Source organism: Cyclopterus lumpus, chromosome 16 (genome assembly GCF_009769545.1).
Source record: "Cyclopterus lumpus isolate fCycLum1 chromosome 16, fCycLum1.pri, whole genome shotgun sequence".
In the NCBI taxonomy this organism is placed as follows: Eukaryota; Metazoa; Chordata; class Actinopteri; order Perciformes; family Cyclopteridae; genus Cyclopterus; species Cyclopterus lumpus.
Genome location: NC_046981.1, coordinates 15,241,738 through 15,263,754, shown reverse-complemented (window position 1 = coordinate 15,263,754; position 22,017 = coordinate 15,241,738). Strand labels below are relative to the sequence as shown.

At 41.2% G+C, this 22,017-nt stretch overlaps 3 protein-coding genes across 8 annotated transcripts; 2 read left to right on the top strand and 1 right to left on the bottom strand.

The window, feature by feature from the left end:
* Positions 1 to 366: 366 nt before the first annotated feature.
* On the top strand, positions 367 to 5,642 carry srsf10a (serine and arginine rich splicing factor 10a). Of its 2 annotated transcripts, none has more exons than XR_004611271.1 (9): positions 367 to 657; positions 775 to 947; positions 1,034 to 1,123; positions 1,246 to 1,778; positions 3,262 to 3,556; positions 3,791 to 3,897; positions 4,030 to 4,198; positions 4,637 to 4,687; positions 4,799 to 5,642. XR_004611271.1 is itself a non-coding variant. In XM_034554411.1 (9 exons), exons 4-9 carry the CDS (start codon positions 1,714 to 1,716, stop codon positions 5,067 to 5,069), a joined length of 765 nt encoding a protein of 254 aa, XP_034410302.1. In that variant the 5' UTR covers positions 514 to 657; positions 775 to 947; positions 1,034 to 1,123; positions 1,246 to 1,713; the 3' UTR covers positions 5,070 to 5,642. The 2 variants fall into 2 exon arrangements, 1 of the variants encoding a protein (XP_034410302.1); XM_034554411.1 differs by lacking the exon at positions 3,262 to 3,556 and adding an exon at positions 2,944 to 3,048 and having other exon boundaries at positions 514 to 657; positions 3,794 to 3,897.
* A 69-nt stretch (positions 5,643 to 5,711) lies between these two features.
* Positions 5,712 to 9,621, bottom strand: pnrc2 (proline-rich nuclear receptor coactivator 2). Of its 4 annotated transcripts, none has more exons than XM_034554414.1 (4): positions 9,400 to 9,621; positions 9,018 to 9,059; positions 8,718 to 8,930; positions 5,712 to 8,501 (listed from the first exon to the last, which is right to left on the bottom strand). In XM_034554414.1, the coding sequence occupies exon 4, from the start codon at positions 8,476 to 8,478 to the stop codon at positions 8,008 to 8,010; it is 471 nt and encodes a 156-aa protein (XP_034410305.1). In that variant the 5' UTR covers positions 8,479 to 8,501; positions 8,718 to 8,930; positions 9,018 to 9,059; positions 9,400 to 9,621; the 3' UTR covers positions 5,712 to 8,007. The 4 variants fall into 4 exon arrangements, with proteins under 4 accessions (XP_034410305.1, XP_034410306.1, XP_034410304.1 ...); XM_034554415.1 differs by having other exon boundaries at positions 9,018 to 9,056; XM_034554413.1 differs by lacking the exon at positions 9,018 to 9,059 and having other exon boundaries at positions 9,404 to 9,620.
* Positions 9,622 to 16,861: 7,240 nt separating this feature from the next.
* On the top strand, positions 16,862 to 21,993 carry cnr2 (cannabinoid receptor 2). Of its 2 annotated transcripts, none has more exons than XM_034554406.1 (4): positions 16,862 to 16,924; positions 18,732 to 18,766; positions 18,969 to 19,063; positions 19,310 to 21,993. In XM_034554406.1, the coding sequence occupies exons 2-4, from the start codon at positions 18,756 to 18,758 to the stop codon at positions 20,398 to 20,400; spliced, it is 1,197 nt and encodes a 398-aa protein (XP_034410297.1). In that variant the 5' UTR covers positions 16,862 to 16,924; positions 18,732 to 18,755; the 3' UTR covers positions 20,401 to 21,993. The 2 variants fall into 2 exon arrangements, with proteins under 2 accessions (XP_034410297.1, XP_034410298.1); XM_034554407.1 differs by having other exon boundaries at positions 16,864 to 16,924; positions 18,983 to 19,063.
* Positions 21,994 to 22,017: the final 24 nt, after the last annotated feature.

Here is a 22,017-nt window from a genome sequence, read left to right as displayed (position 1 = left end):
TATGAGATTTTGCAAGCAGAGATCAAGTTTTGTTAAAAGCAAACAGTCCGTAGTGTCATTGACCTGCTGGTCCTCAGTCAGGTAGACTCATGTTAAAGGTCAAACGACACGATGAGGAAAAGTTGCAGACATGCATCTATTAATGTTCAGCAAAATAAAATACATGTCAGCATGTCTAATAGTGTATTAAATAAATAATGTTCTTGTTTTGATCCTGCAGGTTCCCATGCTCAAACTCCGCTCGGGGGCTCTGTGAACACATGTTAATGAAGATCATGTCAATAATTGTGATTTTAATTCTGAAATACAAAACAAAACGTCTGTCCATATTTCTTATCAGTGAGACTTTTGATCACACAGGGCAACAATGACCATCTAAATTCCTCTTTGGTGGACAGGAGTACGTGAACTCCAGGTTGTTCAAACAGCAGTGATTACTCCAGAGGGGTTTGTTACTCATTAGACACTTGCTTTCCAGTATAAGAAGGTGCAGCACAACAGTCACATCCTCCACATTGTGTTGAGCTTCACACAGCTGTCTCAGCCTCCAGCCCGCCTTGGTGAAGGAGAACCCAGATCTTCTTGAGAACATGGACTTCAACGGAACATGGCAGGTCTACTCCCAGGAGAACTACGAGGAGTTCCTCAAGGCCATGGGTGAGAAAACAAACCAGTTTCAGAAACTAAAAACATCTATTATGTTTGGAAGCTGAAGAATGAGTGTCAATTGCACTGAGCAGGAATTAACAAAAACACATACGCTTTGCTTGCCAGAACTCCCAGAGGAGGTTATCAAGATGGCCAAGGACATCAAGCCCATTACTGAGATCAAACAGAAAGGTAATGACTTTATTGTCACCTCCAAGACACCTGGACAGACTGTGACCAACACCTTTACCATTGGGAAAGAGGCTGATATCACCACCATGGACGGCAAGAAGCTCAAGGTTTGTATTTTGAGTTTACCGCTCATTTTTATGTCACACCACAGTTTCTGTATACGATATGAACGGTCTCCTCATCTTACTTGCAGTGCATTGTCAATCTGGAGGGTGGCAAACTGGTCTGCAACACCGGCAAATTCTGCCACATCCAAGAGATCAAGGGAGGAGAGATGGTAGAGGTGCGTACCTTACAAGAACTCACTCATTCTATTTCACCTTGATGTATCGTAAACTAACATGTATTATGTGTCTCCTGGCCACACATTAAACGTGTGTTTCCTTTTCCTTTGTCCCCTTTCAGACTTTGACCATGGGCTCAACAACTCTCATCAGGAGGAGCAAAAAGATGTAAACTTGTCAGTGAAGAAACAAATTTATATTTAAATTAAAAAAACTTCCTTCATAAGTGTTTTTTGCATAAGTTGACTCTTTTTGCCTACTTCCAAAATCCTTATTTAGAAAATGTATATTTTTATGGAATAATCAAAAATAAAACAATAGAATCATTGGATAAGTTAGGTTAAGTGTGTGTGTTTGTGTGTGCGTGCGTGCATGTATGCGTGTGTGTGTGTGTGTGCGTGCGTGTGCGTGCGTGCGTGCATGTATGCATGTGCCTTCGTGGCTGTACATCTGTGCGCATGCGCACTCAAAGGGAACACTTAGACCACGCAGTCGCCGTCGCGTTAAAAGCATCAGGGCTTGTGGAAAAGAAATTGCCGTAGTAAACAAATTCCCGGCCACAGAATCATAGCAACGGGCCGTTAAAAAAATGGCGAGGTACCTGAGGCCGCCTAACACGTCTCTCTTCGTTAGAAACATCGCCGACGACTCCAGGTATGTTCTCGTTTTAATCCCTTCAAGCTAACATAATGCTAGTTAGGTAGCAAACATAGCCAAAATGGCCAACTCGCGTCAACGGAAAGAGTGAGCCCAAATTAGGGATGGACACAAAAAAGGTGTGGTGGTTTTATTTTAACCGAGTATTGCTAACAGAAGTGCTTAAATCAGATAATATAATGAAACTGAGTGTGTCGTCGCAGCTAACGTCGCGCACTGCCCGAACAAGCCAGTCGCTTTTTATTTTATGGACATAAATGAGTAATTTAACTAACCTAGCTAGCTAATCTAGCGCGACTACGATGCCAGTCGGTGGTGTTTCGTGTGGAATACGTTCACGTAACGCGAGCGTTGTAGAGCTCGGTTTTCACTATTTTCGTCTTATTTATTTTTTTGTCCACAAGCGGCAAACCCTCTCTTCAAACGTACGGAGCAGCGAGACTTTATTGTGACGTTACATTAAGTAACGTTCGCAGAAAATAGACCTGCAGACACGAATAATACGTGGAGCTCACGTTACAGTCCAGTTTAAATGTGGGGAACGAAATGAAGAGAAAGCGAAATGCTTGATTAAACTATTACACTTTCTCACTAACTCTAAAAGGTATCTAGCCATGCAGATAGTTTGATCATCATGTTCCATTTGGTGTTGAGATATTTGTCCCTGAGAATCATGTTAACTTGCCAAGTTCAAGAACAGAATACGTGGGGAATACAGACCTTGCTTTGCAAAGTTGTTTTAGTTCCCATCAAATGATGTACATAATTTCCCTTGGACTGGAAAGTTTAATAAATGTAAACACTGCCCCCCCCCCTCATATGTATTTCTGTTAAATTATCAGTCATTTTGAGATGTTACTGTAATAAAGTCTGACATGCTGTGGTCATGTTCTGACCCCTGTGACTTTGCCACCTTTTTTTGTTAATGAACAATTCATGCAATTTCTAGCTTTTATAGTGGATGTGTGACTTTGACTGACTGTTTTTATTTTTTCATACAGAACTTCCTTTTTGAAGTGGGAGAGTAATTTGATTTGTCTACAAATAACTTTTGTCATATGCGGTGCTGGCACCAGCTCCTGTGTATATCTTGCACACTGAGCTCCAGCTAAGTTCATATGACAGCCAGCAGAATAAATGTGCTTATGTCATGACACTTTAGGCCAGAGGATATTCGACGTGAGTTTGGTCGTTATGGGCCTATAGTAGACGTCTACATTCCACTTGACTTCTATACACGCCGGGGAAGAGGATTTGCTTACATTCAATATCCTTTATTCTTTTATTTTGGAAATTGTGTTTTAACAGAGGGATTGTAAAGCATTATATCTGACTGTTTGGTTGCTGTTGATTCAGGGACCACTGATATCAATGGCAATGTGTGTTTTTTTTAATGTAATTGAATTTTCTGAGAATTATTTGTTTCTAATAATTGATTTACACTTATTTCTAACCAATATTTCTTCTGTTGTTGCCTTAGAATGGTAAAGATACAGTTCTGGAGATCCCGCACCAAAGAAAGTTGAAAGGCGGTTGTAGAGTAGATTCAAGCACAAGAGACACCCAGGCGACAAGCAATAGTGGAATTTGGAAAATAAAGAGCAAAAGCACGAAGATACAAAGAGGAAAAAAGAAAGCGCCCAGGCTTCCATTTGTCTACCAAAGGAAGGAAAAGCAAAGTGTTTATTGGGCAAAGACAAGCAGGAAACCTCAAGTTCTTCTGCCAAGACAATAAAGATCAAGCTGAAGGTTAAAGGTAACAAGCCAAATGTTTTGTATCCTACCGAATCTGATCACCATTAATATTTTTCTTGTCTTCACAATTTGAGATCACAAATGGGGCCAATGATTCAGTTTTATGTTTGATCTAAGTCCAGAAGCTGTGTTTAATAGACTGGAGCTGTCACCCTGTGTTGTAGCCTCCTTTTTTTTTTTTTTTTTTATGTACATGTGTGCAGTCTTCTGTCCCAACTTTCCAAATATCGAAATAAAAGGCCTTAACAATACAGCACGTTTGAAGATGTCCGGGATGCAGAGGACGCTCTTCACAACCTGGACCATAAATGGGTCTGTGGCCGTCAGATTGAGATCCAGTTTGCCCAGGGGGACAGAAAGAGTATGACATATTTTCATTTCTATCCCAGAAGCATACATTTAACTTGTGTAACACCTCATTCCACATTGTATGGGACCTACTGAGTTTATAAGCAACAAATGTTCTGGTGTATTTTTATTTTTTTCCTCAAAGCTCCAAACCAGATGAAGACCAAAGAGCGCCATTCCCCTCGCAGTTCCTCCCGCCACGACGATGATCGGGATAGCCGGCGAAGACGGTCCAGGAGCCGCAGCCATGAGCGCCGCAGGTCACGGAGCCCCTCCCATGAGCGCCGTCCACGGAGGTCTGAAAGCCCAAGAGAGTGAGTTCTGGCAACTTCTGCTTTATTGCACTCCCAGTAACTTTAATCATTTCCAATAGTTTAAATGTTTTTCACTTTATGACCTACTTCGTCAGAGCGACAGCCCTGTCCTAAAAGGTGTCGTAATTAGAGCCGGCTATCAAACCTCAATACTTTACTGTAGCATCAAAGGTTGGCGTCAAAATTCCAGAAAGATCTGAAAAAAATTTACAGATATAAAATCTGAAAGCTTTATGCTAAATGATTTAAAAGTTCAATATTTATCCTGACTAATTTAGCTTACCTGGAGGTGGTATAAACCTGTTGGGTCAGTAAAAAAGCAGTAAGCTGCACAGCCTAATTACAGTAATTCAATGTTCTGATACCTTGGGGCTGCACCCAGTCTTTTATAGAATCAGTTACACCCTGAAAAAACGGTTTGTTTTGTTCTCTCTCCAGATCTCGGTCCTACAGTCGACACAGACGGAGCAGAAGCCATGAAAATGACAAGTAGTCTAATTTCTCATCTAGTAGTTTGTAAAATAAGCAAGGGCCATTGTACTGCAACTTTACAATCCAGTCAGGTCCACAGTCATTGATAAGTGATGTTCATCCCACCAGGTACAGAGGTCCTCCTCGTGAGCACCACAGGACACGTCAACCAGGCTCACGTAGCCACTCTGCATCCCGCTCCCCTCCACCCTCCAGACCTATGCCCAAAGGTAAAAAGAGCCAGTCCAGGTCCCACACCCCGGGTGAGGACTACCACCACACTGCCAGTTCCCAGAAACAGCCTGTGGGACGATCTCCATCCCGCTCCTACTCTAGATCCATGTCCCGCTCACGTTCTCGCTCCAGGTCCTGGGCTGGACGCAAGTCTGGAGGCCACTGACTCTGCTCCCCCCAGGCCCCGTTAATCTGTCTCTGTTCAGTTATTACTAGAGTATTAGGCCGTTAGCATTTGTTAATCTTCACATGATGGAGTATGTTGCCAAAGGGGGAGACAAGCTGATATTTTTTTAGTGAAAAGGGTTGATTTTTTTTTTGGACCCCTAATGTTGGTTGCTAAAGGAGAAAACGTGTTAGTTTGGCATTGCCAATAATATTTTTGTACTTCCCCATATTTTCGTTGTTTAATATGCCCATCATTTTGGCTGTATGAACTAAACATGAATAAACATTGCATTTTACTTCAGGCCCAGACTTATCAGTATTTACCAACTACGCTGCCCGAGCTATTTATACAGCAGTTAAACTTTAAACTGCAGTAGCTCTAATTAGTATTGGCTGATGTATTGAATGCAGTTAGTTGCTGTTGTCCAGTATGCTATGTGACAATATGGTGAACTGCAGTCATTTTTCATGTACTTGTTCAGTGAGTGAAACAGTTGAATAGTTCAAGTGTTCCTTAGTACTGTTCTAGTTGTACTTGGTATGCATCGAAAATAAAGATTTAAAAAACAAATATTCTGTGACTAAGACTTATAATAGATAATAAAAACAAGTGTTGAAGATACTCAAGCATACAGAAAAGTAGGGGGGAAGGGAAAGGGATTTATTTCTTTTTGTAAAATGTCAATTGTTTCACAGAGTGCATTCTTTAAACATTTGCTTTTTTTTTAAAAACCAATTGATACAAAGTGGGGCATTTTCTTTCCATAGGCGGTGACTTTTTTCAGGGGGACAAATTAACAGCCAATTCATTACACATTTCAAATTTAGAGTAAGGAGACTGCCATGCACAACTCATGGGCAAATTTTTTTTTTTTTTTTTACATGAACAACCAATAGTAAGAACTTAACAGCATTAGGCCAAGTTCAATTGTCAGCTGGCGGAAGAACAGTGGACAATTGAAGATGGTTCTGATGAAAAACATTAGTCAACTTGTGGCGTTACCACCAAATGAACATAATCAGTTTCAGCATGGATTTCAACTTAGGCACAAACAGGTCAACTCGAGATTAAAAAACATCACTTACATAATGTAAGAACATTCAGAACTAATTCATACATAGGCAAGTCTCCTCTAGGATCCAATTGGTGTTTTGCAGTTTTACTTAATTCGCACTAAGCATCTTTCACCCTACACTGCATAATACAAAACAATAAAAAATATGTGCAATATCTCTGGAAAGATAACAGTGTAGGGGTACTGAGAAATGCTATTTGCAGCTTTTAACAAAAATATTCTTCAGTATTGAAGTCAAGACATTGAAGTCAAGACACGTCCTTAGCATGTCTTATACATTCAGTGTTATTACTAAAAATACTTTTGTCAGACAGGCCTCAAACTCGGCCTGCAAATGTACATATGCTACAAGTACTTTATACATTTCATTATTTACATGGCTCTAACACAAGCTCTCATACTTTGTTTTGTCATCTTTAGGCTGGCAATAAACAGCTCCAATTCTGCAAGGGGAAAGCAAAAAAAGTCTCTAGAGAAATGAGTCAAACTAAAATAAAAATAGAGAATCCATAGGGAGATAGTCAATTACGCCTCCATCATTTCAATAGCATCCTGGCCTGTAACTTATTAAAAACTTGTCAGATTGCAGTGCAAGAGGATAAACACAGAGGCAGAAAGTGTCTGTCGATTATGGGATGGTCAACTACGAAAACCTATTTTGTAAACAAACACCAACCTCGCTTCATGTTGAGTACTTTGGGGCCACCACTTCAGAAACCCTCCTCCTCCGCACTACCTTGCTTAGGAATGCATACAGTTTAACAGGACCATGTCACATGACTTAGAAAGTGAAACTCAACAGCCCTCACTACTAAGCCTGGCCCTCTTCCACGTTGTTAAGCTGCAGCGCTGTCCTGAAAAGGCAGAGACTGAGGAGCAATAACAGTGCTTATTGAGACAGATGAAGTTAGAAGTGACTCATTTTCCACACAGGCTCGTATGGGTTAAGTGGCAACGACAACAATGCCGACCACGTAGAGAATGTCCAAAAAACGAAAAGAACATACAGCAAAAACATTGCTTTGGTTACACAGCACTTCTTATATCTTTCAACCACAATAAAAGGACTTGTACAAAATAATGCTATGATAGAGTGATCGGCCTCAGACGAGCTCAACTCCTATAGTGCATGTGCGCACAGCGCAATAAAAAAAGGTACAGGAGTTGACAGTCCAAGGCCGGTGTGCCATGGTCTCTTATTACCCTTCAGTTTGAGGTTATACTTTTGAACTGTACTGTACAGCGTATCCAGTAAGAAAGCTTTTTTCCCTGCAGAATTGCAGTTTGAGTGTCCTTTCCATCACAAACAAGGATTGTTGTACACAAGAAAAGAAAGTTGGCCCTAGACACAAAAAAAGTTGCTACAAATGCGAGTTTGCTTTAGCACCTGACGCTTTAGAAGTGACCCTAAAGGCTCATCATAAAACTTATGCAACTGAAAAAGCATGCCTGTCCACAGAAATGGACCGTAAAAGTGGTGGGAATTTACCTGACCGATACTATAACCGTTGTTTGCGGGGGAAACAGAACACTCAATCTGCTTCGATAGCCAACATTAAAAAGAACAAAACAAAGAAGTAGAAGGGATATCCAGTTTGTCATTAGTCACAGAAACTGACCACTAAAAAAGGCGTTACCGACCAGCAAGGCTCCAAGGCTGTAATATCTAGAAACATAAGCTTAATATTGTGTTGAATTCACATTTCGCAGCAAAAAAGTTGCTGGAAATGCCTCCGAACACAGAGGTCAATCTTAAAAACAGCTAAAAGTATTACAGCACTGAGGTGTTCCTGGTGGGTGGGTGCCCTCAAGAGAGTCCCAGTTCGTACATGGGGCTTTTCGATGTGTGGGTACCCCCTCTCAGGCCTGCACCTTGAGGAGACTCTTGAGCTGGAAGGCCATCATCTCCCGGTTGTCACAGGCGCCCATTGGGAAGGACACCCAGTGGCTCGGGGGCTTGGGCAACACACTGGGCAAGGGTGGCTCGCTGAACTTGGGCCCTGCGTAGCTCGGACTCCCCTGCGTGGCAAGGAGAGTGTTGAGGTGAGACACCACACCCTCCCAGTTCTGATCATAGTTGGTGGCAAAGCGGACAGAAGGGTTCTTTTCTGCAGACACGGCCTGCCGCGCCTCTGGAAACCTGTGGTAGGTGGCGACCTTGTCGCTCCGGCGGTGGCTGTGGTGGTGAAGGCCGCCCGCCCCCCCTGCCGATGCTGCTGCTCCGTTCTGGTCACGGCTCCTCTGCTTGGCCCGGCCCAGCTGGTGGTTCTTCTTGGGCAAAGGGCGCTCAGGGTGGGACACTGGAATGTTGTATCTCTCTCCACCTCCCATACTGCTTCTGCACTATGTGTCACCTGTGTGATGAATATATATATATATAAATGGTTACTGTGCTTGGAAACCGTAATCATGATCCGCTCGTTCTTATTGAGCAGGGTAATGCCTAATCCGTCCACACAGCAGGCGCAAACTTGCAACGTCTCAATGAAAACAAGGGTTACGTGCAGAGACGCCAGGCGGCCTGCGACGCCCCTCCCCCACAGCCCGGAGCAAAAACAACCCCAGCTCACCTCTTTGTTGTCAGAAAGTTGGTGCACCAGAGATCTCTCTTCAATCGTTCACCAGCAATCGGGCCCCAGGTCCTCGAAGTAGTTATCTGTCTACTTCTCGCTGTACTTCTGTGTCCAGCAAGGTCTGAAGTTGTCATGTGCCAATGAGCGTTGTTTTCCCGTAGAGCCGAGCTGAACATCAATTCACCTCGGCACACGATACTCCAAAAAGACCTTTTTCGGGAGGGGGAAGAAGGAAATGTCAGTTAAACGGTGTGTTTTACTTTAACGCTCGCTCTTCTGTCGTTTTGTGTTATTTACCAGTGGGACGTGTATTTTCAGAGTGCGTCATCGCAGCGACTGCTGATAAAATAAATAGGTTAAACGACAGCGACCCTACATTACAGGAGTACACACATGTACGTGTTGGAGAGGGCTACAGAAGCGAACTGCGACAGTGTTGTCACACTTGTTTGTCGCTTTGTTCCTGCCAAGTCGCTTTGTGTGGAATTCCTAGGTTACAAAAAATATTTATTTTTATTTTTAAATCACGATTATCTCGATGGGCGTGGATTTATATTAATAACGGCGACGGCAGGTTGGTTAAATGACGGCGTTTACAGTCTCTGCCACACTGTTTTAGACGCGAACCAAAACAAAGGAACGGTGAAGCTCAATATGGCGACGACTCTGCTTCTCTTACCTACTTCCTCAGGCTTGGTTGTTGAAGAGCCCTTCGTCCCAAGAAAATATGCGATAAGCCTTTTGCGGTCCCTCGGCGGACTATGTGAGGAAGCACAGCGAGCTATAGTTCCTACAAAGTCCCCGTCGCCTTCGAAGCTTATTTGTTGTTGAACAGTGGCCGTACGACGCCGTTTCACTCTCTCACGACTCCGTCTGAATGGCAACAAAATGGAATCCACAGCGGAGATATGTAGCTGTCTCTAACCCGGATCCGACCAATCGCGTGCCGAGTTGGAACCGAGCAGCCAATCGCCGGAGAGACAGCCAGACGCATTCACGCCTGTTGCCAGACCGGTGACGTCAATTCCCAACACTCCTCTCGCTTCCTTTGTTGGACCTCGGGTATTTCCTGAGAGAAGTGAGGAAAATAACAACGAAACCAACGCTTTAAAAGCACCGTGTCACACTATCTTACGTAAAAGAAATCTGGTTACATACAACGTAATAATAAAGGTTTGGGGTCGCATTATACACATATATTATTGTTCGTATTATGTAATGGCAATCCCTCGTTCAAATAACAAGGCAAAAACGTCCAGAGTTTAGATATATTATACAAACTTTTTTCTGCTGTGTGAAAACGGATTTGTTGTTCCACAGTTCTTGTTTGCGTGGGTTAACTGGTGTGCTGTGAAACAGCTGCAACAGGCTGTAATGATAGCCTACACAACAGCTCTTGTCTGGGAGCTGCCCATCCCCCACCTCTCAGTCTTCTGGTTGAGACAAAACCTTGACCATTTTATTGAAACGGATCAATTAGCCTTCTTATCAATGTCCAATTACAGCGAGAACATATATGAAAAGGACATGTGAGATGTCCCTGTTTTGGTCCCTATCCATGTTAAGATATTGGTACGGGCGAATAAACAATGTAGGCCTACTTTATGTTGTTCCAACTTTTGTGCCATAATCCAGTGTGAGCTTCACAAAGGCCCAACTCAGAGTTAAACTACACTACCCATGAAATGAGCATCAAATAAACTTCACACTCATCATGTTGTAAATCGAGCCACATGTGAGCCAAGACACCTCAAATGGTAACAATGAGTAGACTCCAGTATCCTACAGATGTGTGTGAGGTTGCTAAAAAAAGATTAGTGTAGCAAGCGAGAACATTTCAGAGCATACAAGGCTGTATACACAGTTATTGGTTTAAAATAATTGTATAAAGCTTATAATTTGGCCTGGAGTTCCCTGTTAGTATCCTTGATATATATAGTTGTATATATACTTATAACACTAACTTAAAATGCAGTCATTACACTTCTCTTAGCCTTTACAAGGACAATGGTCGTCGTGGGTGAGGCAATGCCCTCACAGCTGGTTTTATGAGAGTCTGCAGGTCCAAGTTTGAAGAATACCAAACAACTGCCGTTATAAATTCATTAAATCCACAGTTAAAATTGCTCCCCCCTCTACCTTGTCTGAAGCGTCAAAACAGTTGTGCAACACATTTGACGTCAGCCGGTGCATACGGCTGCAGGCCATCGAAGGACACTCCCCAAAGTAAAGCAACCTTTGTAAGTGGGCTGTTCCCATCAATAGTCAACGAAGGAAAGTAGGTCATGGGGAGTCTTCTGTAGGTCGTCATCATAGGAGGTGAACATTTCTCCACTTTTAACTGGTTGTAAAGGCTTTATACAAACGCCCCTGGTCGCGTGAACATGTCATAGACATAGTGAATGTACAGTAGGCCATCCTGGGACAGATATATTCAAAGCAACAAGGGTGTACAACAGTTGTTGTTTACTTCTCACACAGCATAGACAGAGTCTCATTATCTCTGTTTCATAGGCCATTTACAGTAGTTATTGGGCATAAATGGTCTCACATGAATCTGAAGAGCCGGAAATGAGGTGTGAAACCACCCACACAAAGTTACGTGTAAAAACAGAAGCAGAACCAGTTTCACATCAATCAGCAATAAGTGTTTCCCACATCCAAGATCTTTTTTAATGTTAGCAGCACATAAGTGAAATCTCTTTTCTTTTCTTTTTTAATGTATTTTTCCAGTCGAGTTCAGTGAAGGCTCAGAGACACAAAGGAGCATGAATGCACTCATTCAAAAGAACCGTCACAATTATTGAACATCTACGTACAGTTGAGTCAAGGGACAGACACAACATGTACTTACATCTCTGTCTCTACAAAACAGAGATTTAGCAACATACCCACCTATACTGTATTTCCTATGGATATGACCACATGGCAAAAAAACAATGATTAAAAGACAAAATACACATACACACTACAATTGAGAGTATTGTGAGGTTTCTATAATGTGTTTATTTTCCGTTCCACCCTCTTTCAAGCAGGCTTTCCAGCTATGGAGAATCTTGTTTGGCATCACATTGGTACGTTTGTTGGATCCTCTCTTAACATTTAGATTTTTTTTAGGTGCTGAGATATCCTTCAGATGTATTTTAAATCTAAATGTCTTCTGGCATTGCTCACTGCCATTTTTAAACAACCCAACACACTTGTTTCCACAATTGTTCTGTGAAGGAAGGGTGGGTCAAACACAGGACCAGTGGAACATATTAGTTGCTGTTTCTTATTGTATATCAACACATGGGTTGTAGATACCACTGAGGTCAAGTCTGTATTTTTTCTGGGGATTTGACTTTATTTTCTGAACCTGGGAGGAATTCATATTCCACAGTTCAAATCGTACATGGTTGGTATTTTATTTATGATTACAGTATTTTTTAAAATGTATTTACATTAAATTTCACTATGACAACGCATTTAAACATTTGTGTTGAGTAAAAATAAGGTGACATTTCCTGCAATTTCCTCATGAGACATTTTATTGAAAGTACAATGTAATGTTGTCTCATTGAGATTTGACTTTTTAAATGAATGAATGAATGTGCTAACTTTAGTCCGTCCCAGATTGATCATATTGTTGATAGTGCTACAGGCTCACTGAGAATGACACTAGACTCGATAGACCCTCTGAAGAAAAAGACAGTGAGGCAAAGGAGGTTTGCTCCCTGGTAGAACCCTCAGACCCGCGACCTAAAGCAAACTTCACGAAAGCAAACATCACGAAAGCTCGAAAGCACATGGCGTTCCACCAATCTGGAAGAATCACGCTTAGTTTGGCGAGATAGTCTTAAAACATATAAAAAGGCTCTCCGTAATGCCAGAGCAGCCTCTTACTAATCAGTAATAGAGAAAAATAAGAACAACCCCAGGGTTCTCTTTAGCACTGTAGCCAGGCTGACAGAGAGTCACAGCTCTGTGGAGCTGTGTATTCCTATAGACCTCAGTAGTAATGACTTCATGAACTTCCATCCATCCATCCATTTTCAATACCGCTTATCCTCCTATCCCAGCCTATCCCAGCTGACATAGGGCGAAGGCAGGGGACACCCTGGACAGGCCGCCAGTCCATCGAGGGCACATGTAGGGACATACAACCATTCACTCTCACATTCACACCTATGGGACATTTAGAGATCAATTAACCTGCAGCATGTCTTTGGACTGTGGGAGGAAGCCGGAGAGCCCGGAGAGAACCCACACTGCCACGGGGAGAACATGCAAACTCCACACAGAAGGACCGCTCCGACTGGGAATTGAACCCCCGGCCCTCTTGCTGTGAGGCGACAGTGCTAGCCACTACACCACTGTGCAGCCCGACTTCATGAACTTCTTCAATGAAAAGATTTTAACTATTAGAGGCAAGATTGATGATCTCTTGCCCTCAACCACTGCCGATCTGTCCTCAAGATGAGTGGCCTTGGAAACGGCTGTATGCCCTGGTGTATATTTGGATAGCTTTTCTCCCATTAACCTAGACCAATTGTCCTCAATGGTTTCTACTTCTAAACTGTCTACCTGTCTCTTAGACCCCATCCCAACGAGGCTGCTTAAAGACGTGTTGCCTTTAATTGGCACCTCTCTGCTGGATATTGTTAATGTGTCTTTGCTAACAGGCCATGTACCACATTCCTTCAAAGTAGCTGTAATTAAACCTCTTCTTAAGAAACCCTCTCTTGATTTGAGGTGTCGGCCGACTACAGACCGATCTCTAACCTTCCCTTCACCTCTAAGATCCTTGAGAAAGTCAAAGTCAATCTCAAATCAGTTGTGTGACTTTCTACATCATAATAGTTTATTTGAACATTTCAGGTACTGCACTAAGTTGTTTTAAATCCTATTTATCAGATCGATCTCAATTTGAATTTGTAAACGATGAAGCCTTGATGACCACCAACGTTAATCACGGAGTTCCACAAGGTTCTGTTCTAGGACCAATTTTATTTACCTTAGATATGCTTCCTTTTGGCAACATTATCAGAAAACACTCCATAAACTTTAATTTTTATGCAGACGATACTCAATTATATCTATCGATCAAGCCAGAGGAGACCAACCAGCTCGCTAAAATTCAAGCATGTCTTAAAGACATAAAACATGGATGATCTGCAACTTCCTGATGTTAAACTCAGACAAAACTGAAGTTATTTTACTGGGCCCTGAACACCTCAGAGATCAATTATCTGGTGATGTGGTTTCTGTAGATGGCATTGTCCTGGCATCCAACACCGCTGTAAAGAATCTCAGCGTTATCTTTGATCAGGACTTGTCCTTTAACTCCCACGTTAAGCAAATCTCAAGGACTGCATTTTTTCATCTACGTAACATTTCAAAAATCAAAGTCCCTCCAGTTGATCCAGAATGCTGCAGCTTGTCTACTCACAAAAACTAAGAAAATAGATCACATTACTCCTGTATTAGTTGTTCTGCACTGGCTCCCTGTAAAATCAAGAATCACATTTAAAAGCTGGTACCATATTTCCCCACTAGAGAGCGCTCACTAAATGCGGGGCTACTCTCCCAATGGCCCTGCCTCCTTCTTTGTGCCTCCTGCCTCAAGGGACTGGCCTTATTGGTCCAGAGTCTTTCGCGATGCCTCCTGCCTGATGGGCCGGCCTCTCCTGCCATGGCCCTGCTGATGCCCCCACCCCCTCTTCCTCCTTCTGGTTCATGGATTATGGAAATCATTATTCCTACATTTCTGTCATACTCATTGAATGTGCTGTAAATCTGTAACGCTGTTCATCTGTACACATGACATCTATTGCTTCTGTCCATCCGGGGAGAGGGATCCTCCTCTGTTGCTCCCCATGAAAGTTTTTTTTCAGTTTTTTGGGGAGTTTTTCCTGATCCGATGTGAGGTCCTGGGACAGGGATATCGTATACAGCCCTCTGAGGCAAATTTGTAATTTGTGATTTGGGGCTATACAAAATAAACTGAATTGAATTGAATTGAATTGTCCTCAGATTTCTTTTTTTAATCCTACAACCCTGAGTATGTTTCAGTTTACATGAGTATTGTTAATGGCAAATGGGAAAGGCCAAAAGGAAAAGGAATATAGAGGAAGTATTTTAAATGGTATGGTAAATGTTTAAAATGTCAACTTTGAGAAGTGTTATAGTTATTAAGTCTTTTAATTTTCGATGTATCTACTTACTTTTTCAGTTTTCAATCCCCCTTTTAATTTCCAAATACAAGCATTTTACAATTGCATTATATCATTCCAAGAACCAAATAAAGTAATTCAGTGTTATTAAAGCATTTACCGTGAAGTAATTTGATTTTAGTTGGATCTGCTCATTTGTTCACATCAGCAAGCTGTCTGAAGGTCAGGCAATCTGGAAATGAGGAGAATAAATTGGATTATTGGATTAAACCTAAATCAAACTGAAATAGCAAAGTGAGTCCTGATGTTTGTGTCCAAGGTTTGTAAAAAGGAAGTTGTAAAACAGGATGATGTAATCCAACTGATAATTAAACATTTCAGGCTTTCTTCTATCCTGTGGTCTGTGCTCTTGAGCTGCACCTGGCCGGACAGTGACTGAGAAGAAATCTTATTGAAGCTGTGCTGTCTGCTCCTAATCACATTTCCTGCCTTCTGGCCGGCTGCATTGATCAGTTCAGTGGAGGAGAGGACACAGTGCACCAGATATCACCGCCTTATTATTAACCATAATTTACTTGAATGCTGTCTATTTATAAACGTGACATCAAAAACATCTCTCTTTCTGACCTATTTTCTTGTCTAGTCTTTTGTGAGTGCCATTTTCTGTTTAATTTAGCATACTTTTCTAATATAGGATGCCAATTCATTTCAGAATGCCTCAGGTTTGTGATCTGATTGAATTGTTATTGAGCTACCAATGTACTTTATTTTCACCAGAGGGGTGTACACCAAATTAAACAGCATTAATTGGTAAAGTGCTGGTTTAGTTTGAATTATGTATCTATGTAGAATGATAAAGATTAAAAACTGAGCAAAGTTTCATTATGTCCACTAGTTGATGACTGCTTAGCATTGCCCCCTGCTGTACTGCACGTGGTATTGCACCCTGACCCACACGGACTTCCCTGGGCATTAGTCAGTAATGTAATGGGAAAGAACAATCTAAATCCTCGCAAATTTGCAATGAAGGCTGTGTTTTCACACCTCAGCACTCACTTCGGATTGGATGTAAACAATAATCCACCAACTGAAGCAGTCAAATGTGTGTGTCACCACGAACAAAACAACTGTATTACATTGACCTTTCTAATGCACACATTTAATTAAATTAACAAAGCAGACATCAATTAAATCTCCTTTTTATTATTATTATTATTATTATTATTATTATTATTATTATTATTATTATTATCTTCTTTGTGCTTTTGGTCCAAAGAATGCAGCCAATTAAGGTTGTAATCCTTCAAGAAATATAGAAATATCATAAACCATCATGTGATGAAGCATGTGATGTATACTCTAATGAAGATGAGTGGAAAGTAAGAGCAAAAGAGATGGAAGTAAAAATAGTTGCGGCATGGAAATAATTCAACATATCCTTGGTAATGAACAGTATAGTTTGCTACAATAATCTAAACTCAAGGTAATGGATTCACAGCCACAAAAATATTGTTGAGGTCACTTTATTCATTTTTTTTCATAAAGGGGGTATGAGGTGTTTTCTTTTCTTTTTTATTAACGGCATGTCTTTCACACCTGCTTAAGTGCTCTTCTCCCATGGGTCCATCATGACCCTGTCTGCTGCAAAGACATCACTCTAGAAGTGTGTGATAACAGTGGGTCTCTATTACTGTATGAATGTTTGATCTTGTCCCTTTAACCTAGACTTTTCTAATACTTCTAATCAAACATATATATATATATATATATACTGTATATACATACACAATTGGACTTTACTCCCATTCTCAGTTTCATCACAGACTGCAGCTAATTCATCATTTGGGCTCTTTCATCTCATTCCATCTGGTTCTCTCTCTCTCTCTCTCTCTCCCTCCCTCCCTCCCCTCATGTCATCACAGCCTTCCTCCTTATCTTCTCCCCTCAGTCATGCACTTTGCCACCATTCAGGTTTGTAGGTCTGTGCGATCATGCTGCTGAGGAACCTAATTCAGATCACCTAAAATAGGGCAGAAAACGCCACACAAGGTGAGCTCTTATTTTATTACAGGTTTAAAATCCAGCGACTTTAAGTATTATGTCTTAATTTCCTAGAATGCATTTAAACTGGCGTTGTGATAATATAAATCTCTGTGAAATGAAATTGATTTTGTTTGTTTTTTATGGTCCGGTATTCATTACATGTCAGCAGATCTGCTACTTTTATTTTACATAGATTCTCTTTTTTTCTGCTGTTATTTCATTTATCTGCTTGTGCCAGAAGGGCTTGTTATATTTTGAAACAATGTGGCACGGTGCAACAGTGACTCAAGGGGTTATTGCCACATTATTTCAGTGTGCATGTCGACAGTGATGCGATTAAAATGGACGCCTGCATGTTTTCTTCAATTAGGAATGAAGTTTCCTGAACATGACTATTGCTGTTTTCTTGAAGAGGCAAACATGTAGTCAAAACACTCAATCAAGATTCAACACAACGGAGAAAAGAGACTGAGGTGGTGTAATATCCACAAGTGCTTTCACCCATATGGCCCACAGTGGAATTGTGAAATATTGTCCCTCAAGTCAATAAGGGCCTTCCTGCAAAGTCATTTACTTCCACCACTTCTGCTCTTATATATTTGTTATGCTTTTAGAAGGCGGTCTTACATTTGTGGTGAAATCAATGTAATGTTCACTGGAAATAGACTAAAGGGAAAACGATGGCTTGAAGGCCTGATTGGGTTAAACATGTTCACTTTAGTTTTATACTGCATCATATAAAACTACTTTCCTTTAGCAATTTGAATGTTTCTTTTTGTGTTATTTACTCACTGTTTCCCAGCCTTTTCTTCAAGCTTAGTCATTTCCATTCATGGGGGGGGGGGGGCATGTTTTGGCCTATAAAATGGATCCTCTATAATTTAAGCCTCACAGGGTTATGGTGCAATTAGGTGGCCACTCTCTGTTTATCACAGCATTATTTACTTTTATCAAATCCTCTCACATCGGCTTCCCACATGTTTAATCTATTGATTGCACACAGGTGATGCACTTAACAGGAGATTATTCATCTCTGCTTTGACCTTCACCCACTGATTCACTTTTTTGTTACAATACAATCCCCTTTAATTCCAAAAGGGGGCAGTCTTCATCCTGTTAGATAGAGATAATAGGCCAGAAACATGTGTTTGCTATTATGTTTGTCTTTAGATAACGAAATGCACTCAGTGAAATCCATGCCAAAGTGATTGTCGAAAAAAAATATTATATTAATCATCTGCTCTAGCTCAGTTCATTAAAAAAATCACTTAAAGGGAAATTTAAAATAAAAAAAAAATCCCAAATAGATATATTTATTTTACTTGTAGTGCTATTTATCAATCTACGTAGATTGTTTTGGTGTGAGCTGCCTGGTTTTGATGTCATCCGTAGAGATGTCTTTCTTTCTCGAAATTATAATAAGATTATGTGAGCCAAAAAAAAAGACAGGGACAGGTTTGAATGTTATGTGCACACAAGCTCTTAAAACAAGTTGCTTAACACACTATGAGCACACTGGTTGTAATAAACACTTCTACATATTATAGACAAAGGTGAAACCTTTTTTGCTTTTTGGGGATTTTTAAACAAAACTTGTTCATTGATTTATGGTTTGCGATTTAAACCCTGGCTCCTTACAATTATCTTTTTAATATGAGAATCAGCAGATACTGTAATGGTAATTGTCTTTTTACCCTGACCTCTAAGTGACTTTCTGTCTTGACTCACTGATGTTAATGTTCCCTTTAAGCACCAAGAGAGACAAAAAGAGAAAAATACATCATATTTTCATACTTTATTTGTTTCTCCACAGAAAGTTGCCTGCTTCAGTCACTTCATGAAAATAAGGTGTGTTATCAATCAAATAATACACATGTATCTTTAATATTTTTTTCCTGTAGATGTGTGGAACTTGCTTTGTGTGTTTGGTCTTGTATGTTCTTTAGAAGTTAAGATAATATGGAAAAAAGGGAAAAATGTTGTCTTTTTACTTAAAAAATATGTACTGCCATTTATTTTATATTTTTCGTATATTTTCTAACTTCAATAGTCTTGGCCCTCCAGTAACAGTTGAAATGGATCAATGGGAGGCCCCAACTTCTTTAGGACCCACAGAAGCCAAAGAGAACGCCTCATCACCGATATGTATGTAGCCTCAATAAAAATAAAATGCATTGCCTTGCTTCTTTAGAATCTGAAATTCATTCAAATAATGTTGGTTTTCAGGCAAATGTACTTTAATAATAATAATAGTAATGCAATTTATTTATAAAGCACTTTTCATTCAAAAAGAATCTCAGAGTGCTTTAAGGGTGTGTTCATAATTGTTGTAGTTTCAGTACACTTGCCCGATAAAATCTGTCCTGCTATAAACCTGTGATTTTCTCACAGTTAACAGTTCTTGTGAGAAACTGGAATTCTACATGGTTCTCACCAAGGCCGAGGAGACAGCCATCGGCTCCATCTGTTTCCTGGCAGGTCCTATCACACTGCTGGAAAACGCTCTTGTGTTGGGAGTGATCGCCTCAACAGCCTCCCTGCGACAGCGGCCTTCGTATCTGTTCATTGCCAGCCTTGCTTTGGCGGATGTCTTCGCCAGCTGCTTCTTCACCACCAGCTTCCTGGACTTTCATCTCTTTCGCCGTTGTGACGGCCCCACAGCCTACCTCTTCAAATTAGGTGGTGTCACCATGGCCTTTACTTGCTCGGTGGGGAGTCTGCTGCTGACCGCTCTGGACCGCTACCTTTGCATCCAGCAGGCCTCCAGCTATAAGGTGCTGCTGACTCGCCGGCGAGCCGTGCTGAGTCTGCTGATCCTCTGGAGTGCCACCATTTTCATCTCCTTCTTGCCGCTGATTGGCTGGAGGTGTCCCACACAGTTTGAACCACGCTGCTCACACCTGTTTCCCTACGTCAGCCGGGGCTATCTGGCTTGCTGGACCAGCTTCACACTAGTGCTTCTGGCTCTCATTCTGTGTGCTTATGCTCTCATCCTGTGGAAGGCCCACCGCCATGAGTCCTCTATGACCAGCCTTCAGGGAGGAGCAGGGACAGGCCATGCCCACATGAGGATGGATATTCGGCTAGCACGTACCTTTGGCCTGATCCTACTCATAATGGTGGGCTGCTGGCTTCCTGCACTCTCCTTCATGTTAGCTGATGTCTCTGTGCTCCTGACTCCCGCCCAACAGAGAGCGTTCGCCTTTTGCAGCACCCTCTGCCTGGTCAACTCTGCAGTCAACCCACTGCTATATGCGCTGCGCTGTCGAGAGCTAAGAGTCGCTCTACTGCAGTTGCTTCAAAGGCTGTGTGAGATTCGAAAATGTAGAAAATGTAGAGAGGCTTTAACCCCAGGATTGCCCTCCACAGAAGAAAACAACTGTACTGCCATCTCTGAGGATGAGACGCCCAGCACCAGGACTACACAACCTAACTCAGTCCCAGAGATGATGAACAATCCACAGCCGAACATTAGAAAATGAGTTAAAACTGAGGAGTGGTTGTACAGATAGATAGAATAGACGTGTTTGACATCGCAGAAGATTATCACTGTAGATAAAGAATCAAATATGAGCTGGATTCATTCCCAACAAATTATTAGTGATCATTTTTATATTTTTATATTGTTAGTAGGCCTTTAAGTGATCCAAATAATTTCTGAAACATGCTACATAATGTCTTTTACTTGCAGTTATGAGGTACACTGGGAAGAAAGACAGCTCGTACGGAGAAACCATTAACCTTTCCAAATACAGTTAAAACCATAGATGGAAATAAAGCGTATCATCTCTGGGCATTGGTTCAGGTCAGACAAAAGGTTTATTGTATGTTGGACTGGAGTGAGATGATGTCATGTGGCCAGCTAACCTTTGACTCCTTCATCTCCAATGTCAGTGCTTTATTGCTCTAACTCCTTTGACATACTGTGTCCTGTGAACTGAAGTGCTGACTTAACTGTTGGGTTCACCACGTGGTAGGAAGGTGGATTTATTGTTGGTATGCTTGTTTTTTTTGTTGAGTATTTGTCCCTGAGCGTGCAGGGACAGAGGACGCTGTGGGTCGCCTCTCCCATCTGCACATGAATGCCAGGATTCCACAAAAGCCCCATGCACAGGAGGATTTCACACAATGTCCGCACATGTGAATCCAAGCAGTGTGCCGGGGTAAATGGAGCACATGCCAGGAGGAGAACGAGCACAAACCCTAGAACACTCTTTGCAATTGTGACAACAGCTGCAGCAAAGCACATACTGTATGACATTACACTTAAACTCACAGGTGCACATACTACACCGAACACGTGTTTCAACCACTATATCAAATGATAAAAGATGATACTCGACCATACTCTATTTTGATACATAAATCGTAATCATCTGTCATCCTTAATCATTGTCAAGTGGCAACAAGTCAGCAGCCTTATGTTTGCAATGATTTATAAGTGACTGTCTTTGTATCAATCTCCTGGGTGGGTATTTGCTGCCAGAGGTGACAAGCTGAATACTGGGAGTCTGCCAAGCCAGAACATCCAGAGGTGGGAGAAGTGGGAACAAAATGAGTACACAGCATTTTTATACACACTGTTCACAGAGTGGATGATCACAGGTCATATACATACAGTTTCTAGTTCATCATTGGATCTACAAAGCTCTTCATAAAAGTAATGTCTTTTGTAAAAACAGTTTTAGAGATGCGTGATAAGATGTGTTATACGCCACATTTGTATTATTGTGTATAGGCCTACCCCATGTACACAGTATGAATGAAGTTATAGACCAATTACAACACCTTTCAGTATACAATTCAAGAGAATTTAAAAATACAGTCTCCAACATGATCAAGAATTTTGCAATGTGTGGATATTAATTTTGTAAACCCTAATAACAAGACATAACTAAAGATAACAGTAGGATATACATTTGTCCTTTGTATAAAAATGAAGAATATGATTGCTCATTGTCGTTTACAGCTTTTACAAAGAGATGCTAAAATGCTACTTTAAATGATATTGCTGATTTTTTCCTAACATTTCCATTTAACATAATTAAAGCTTAAATAAATACTGCATCACATTATCCTGGCTGCATGTTTAGTTTTTT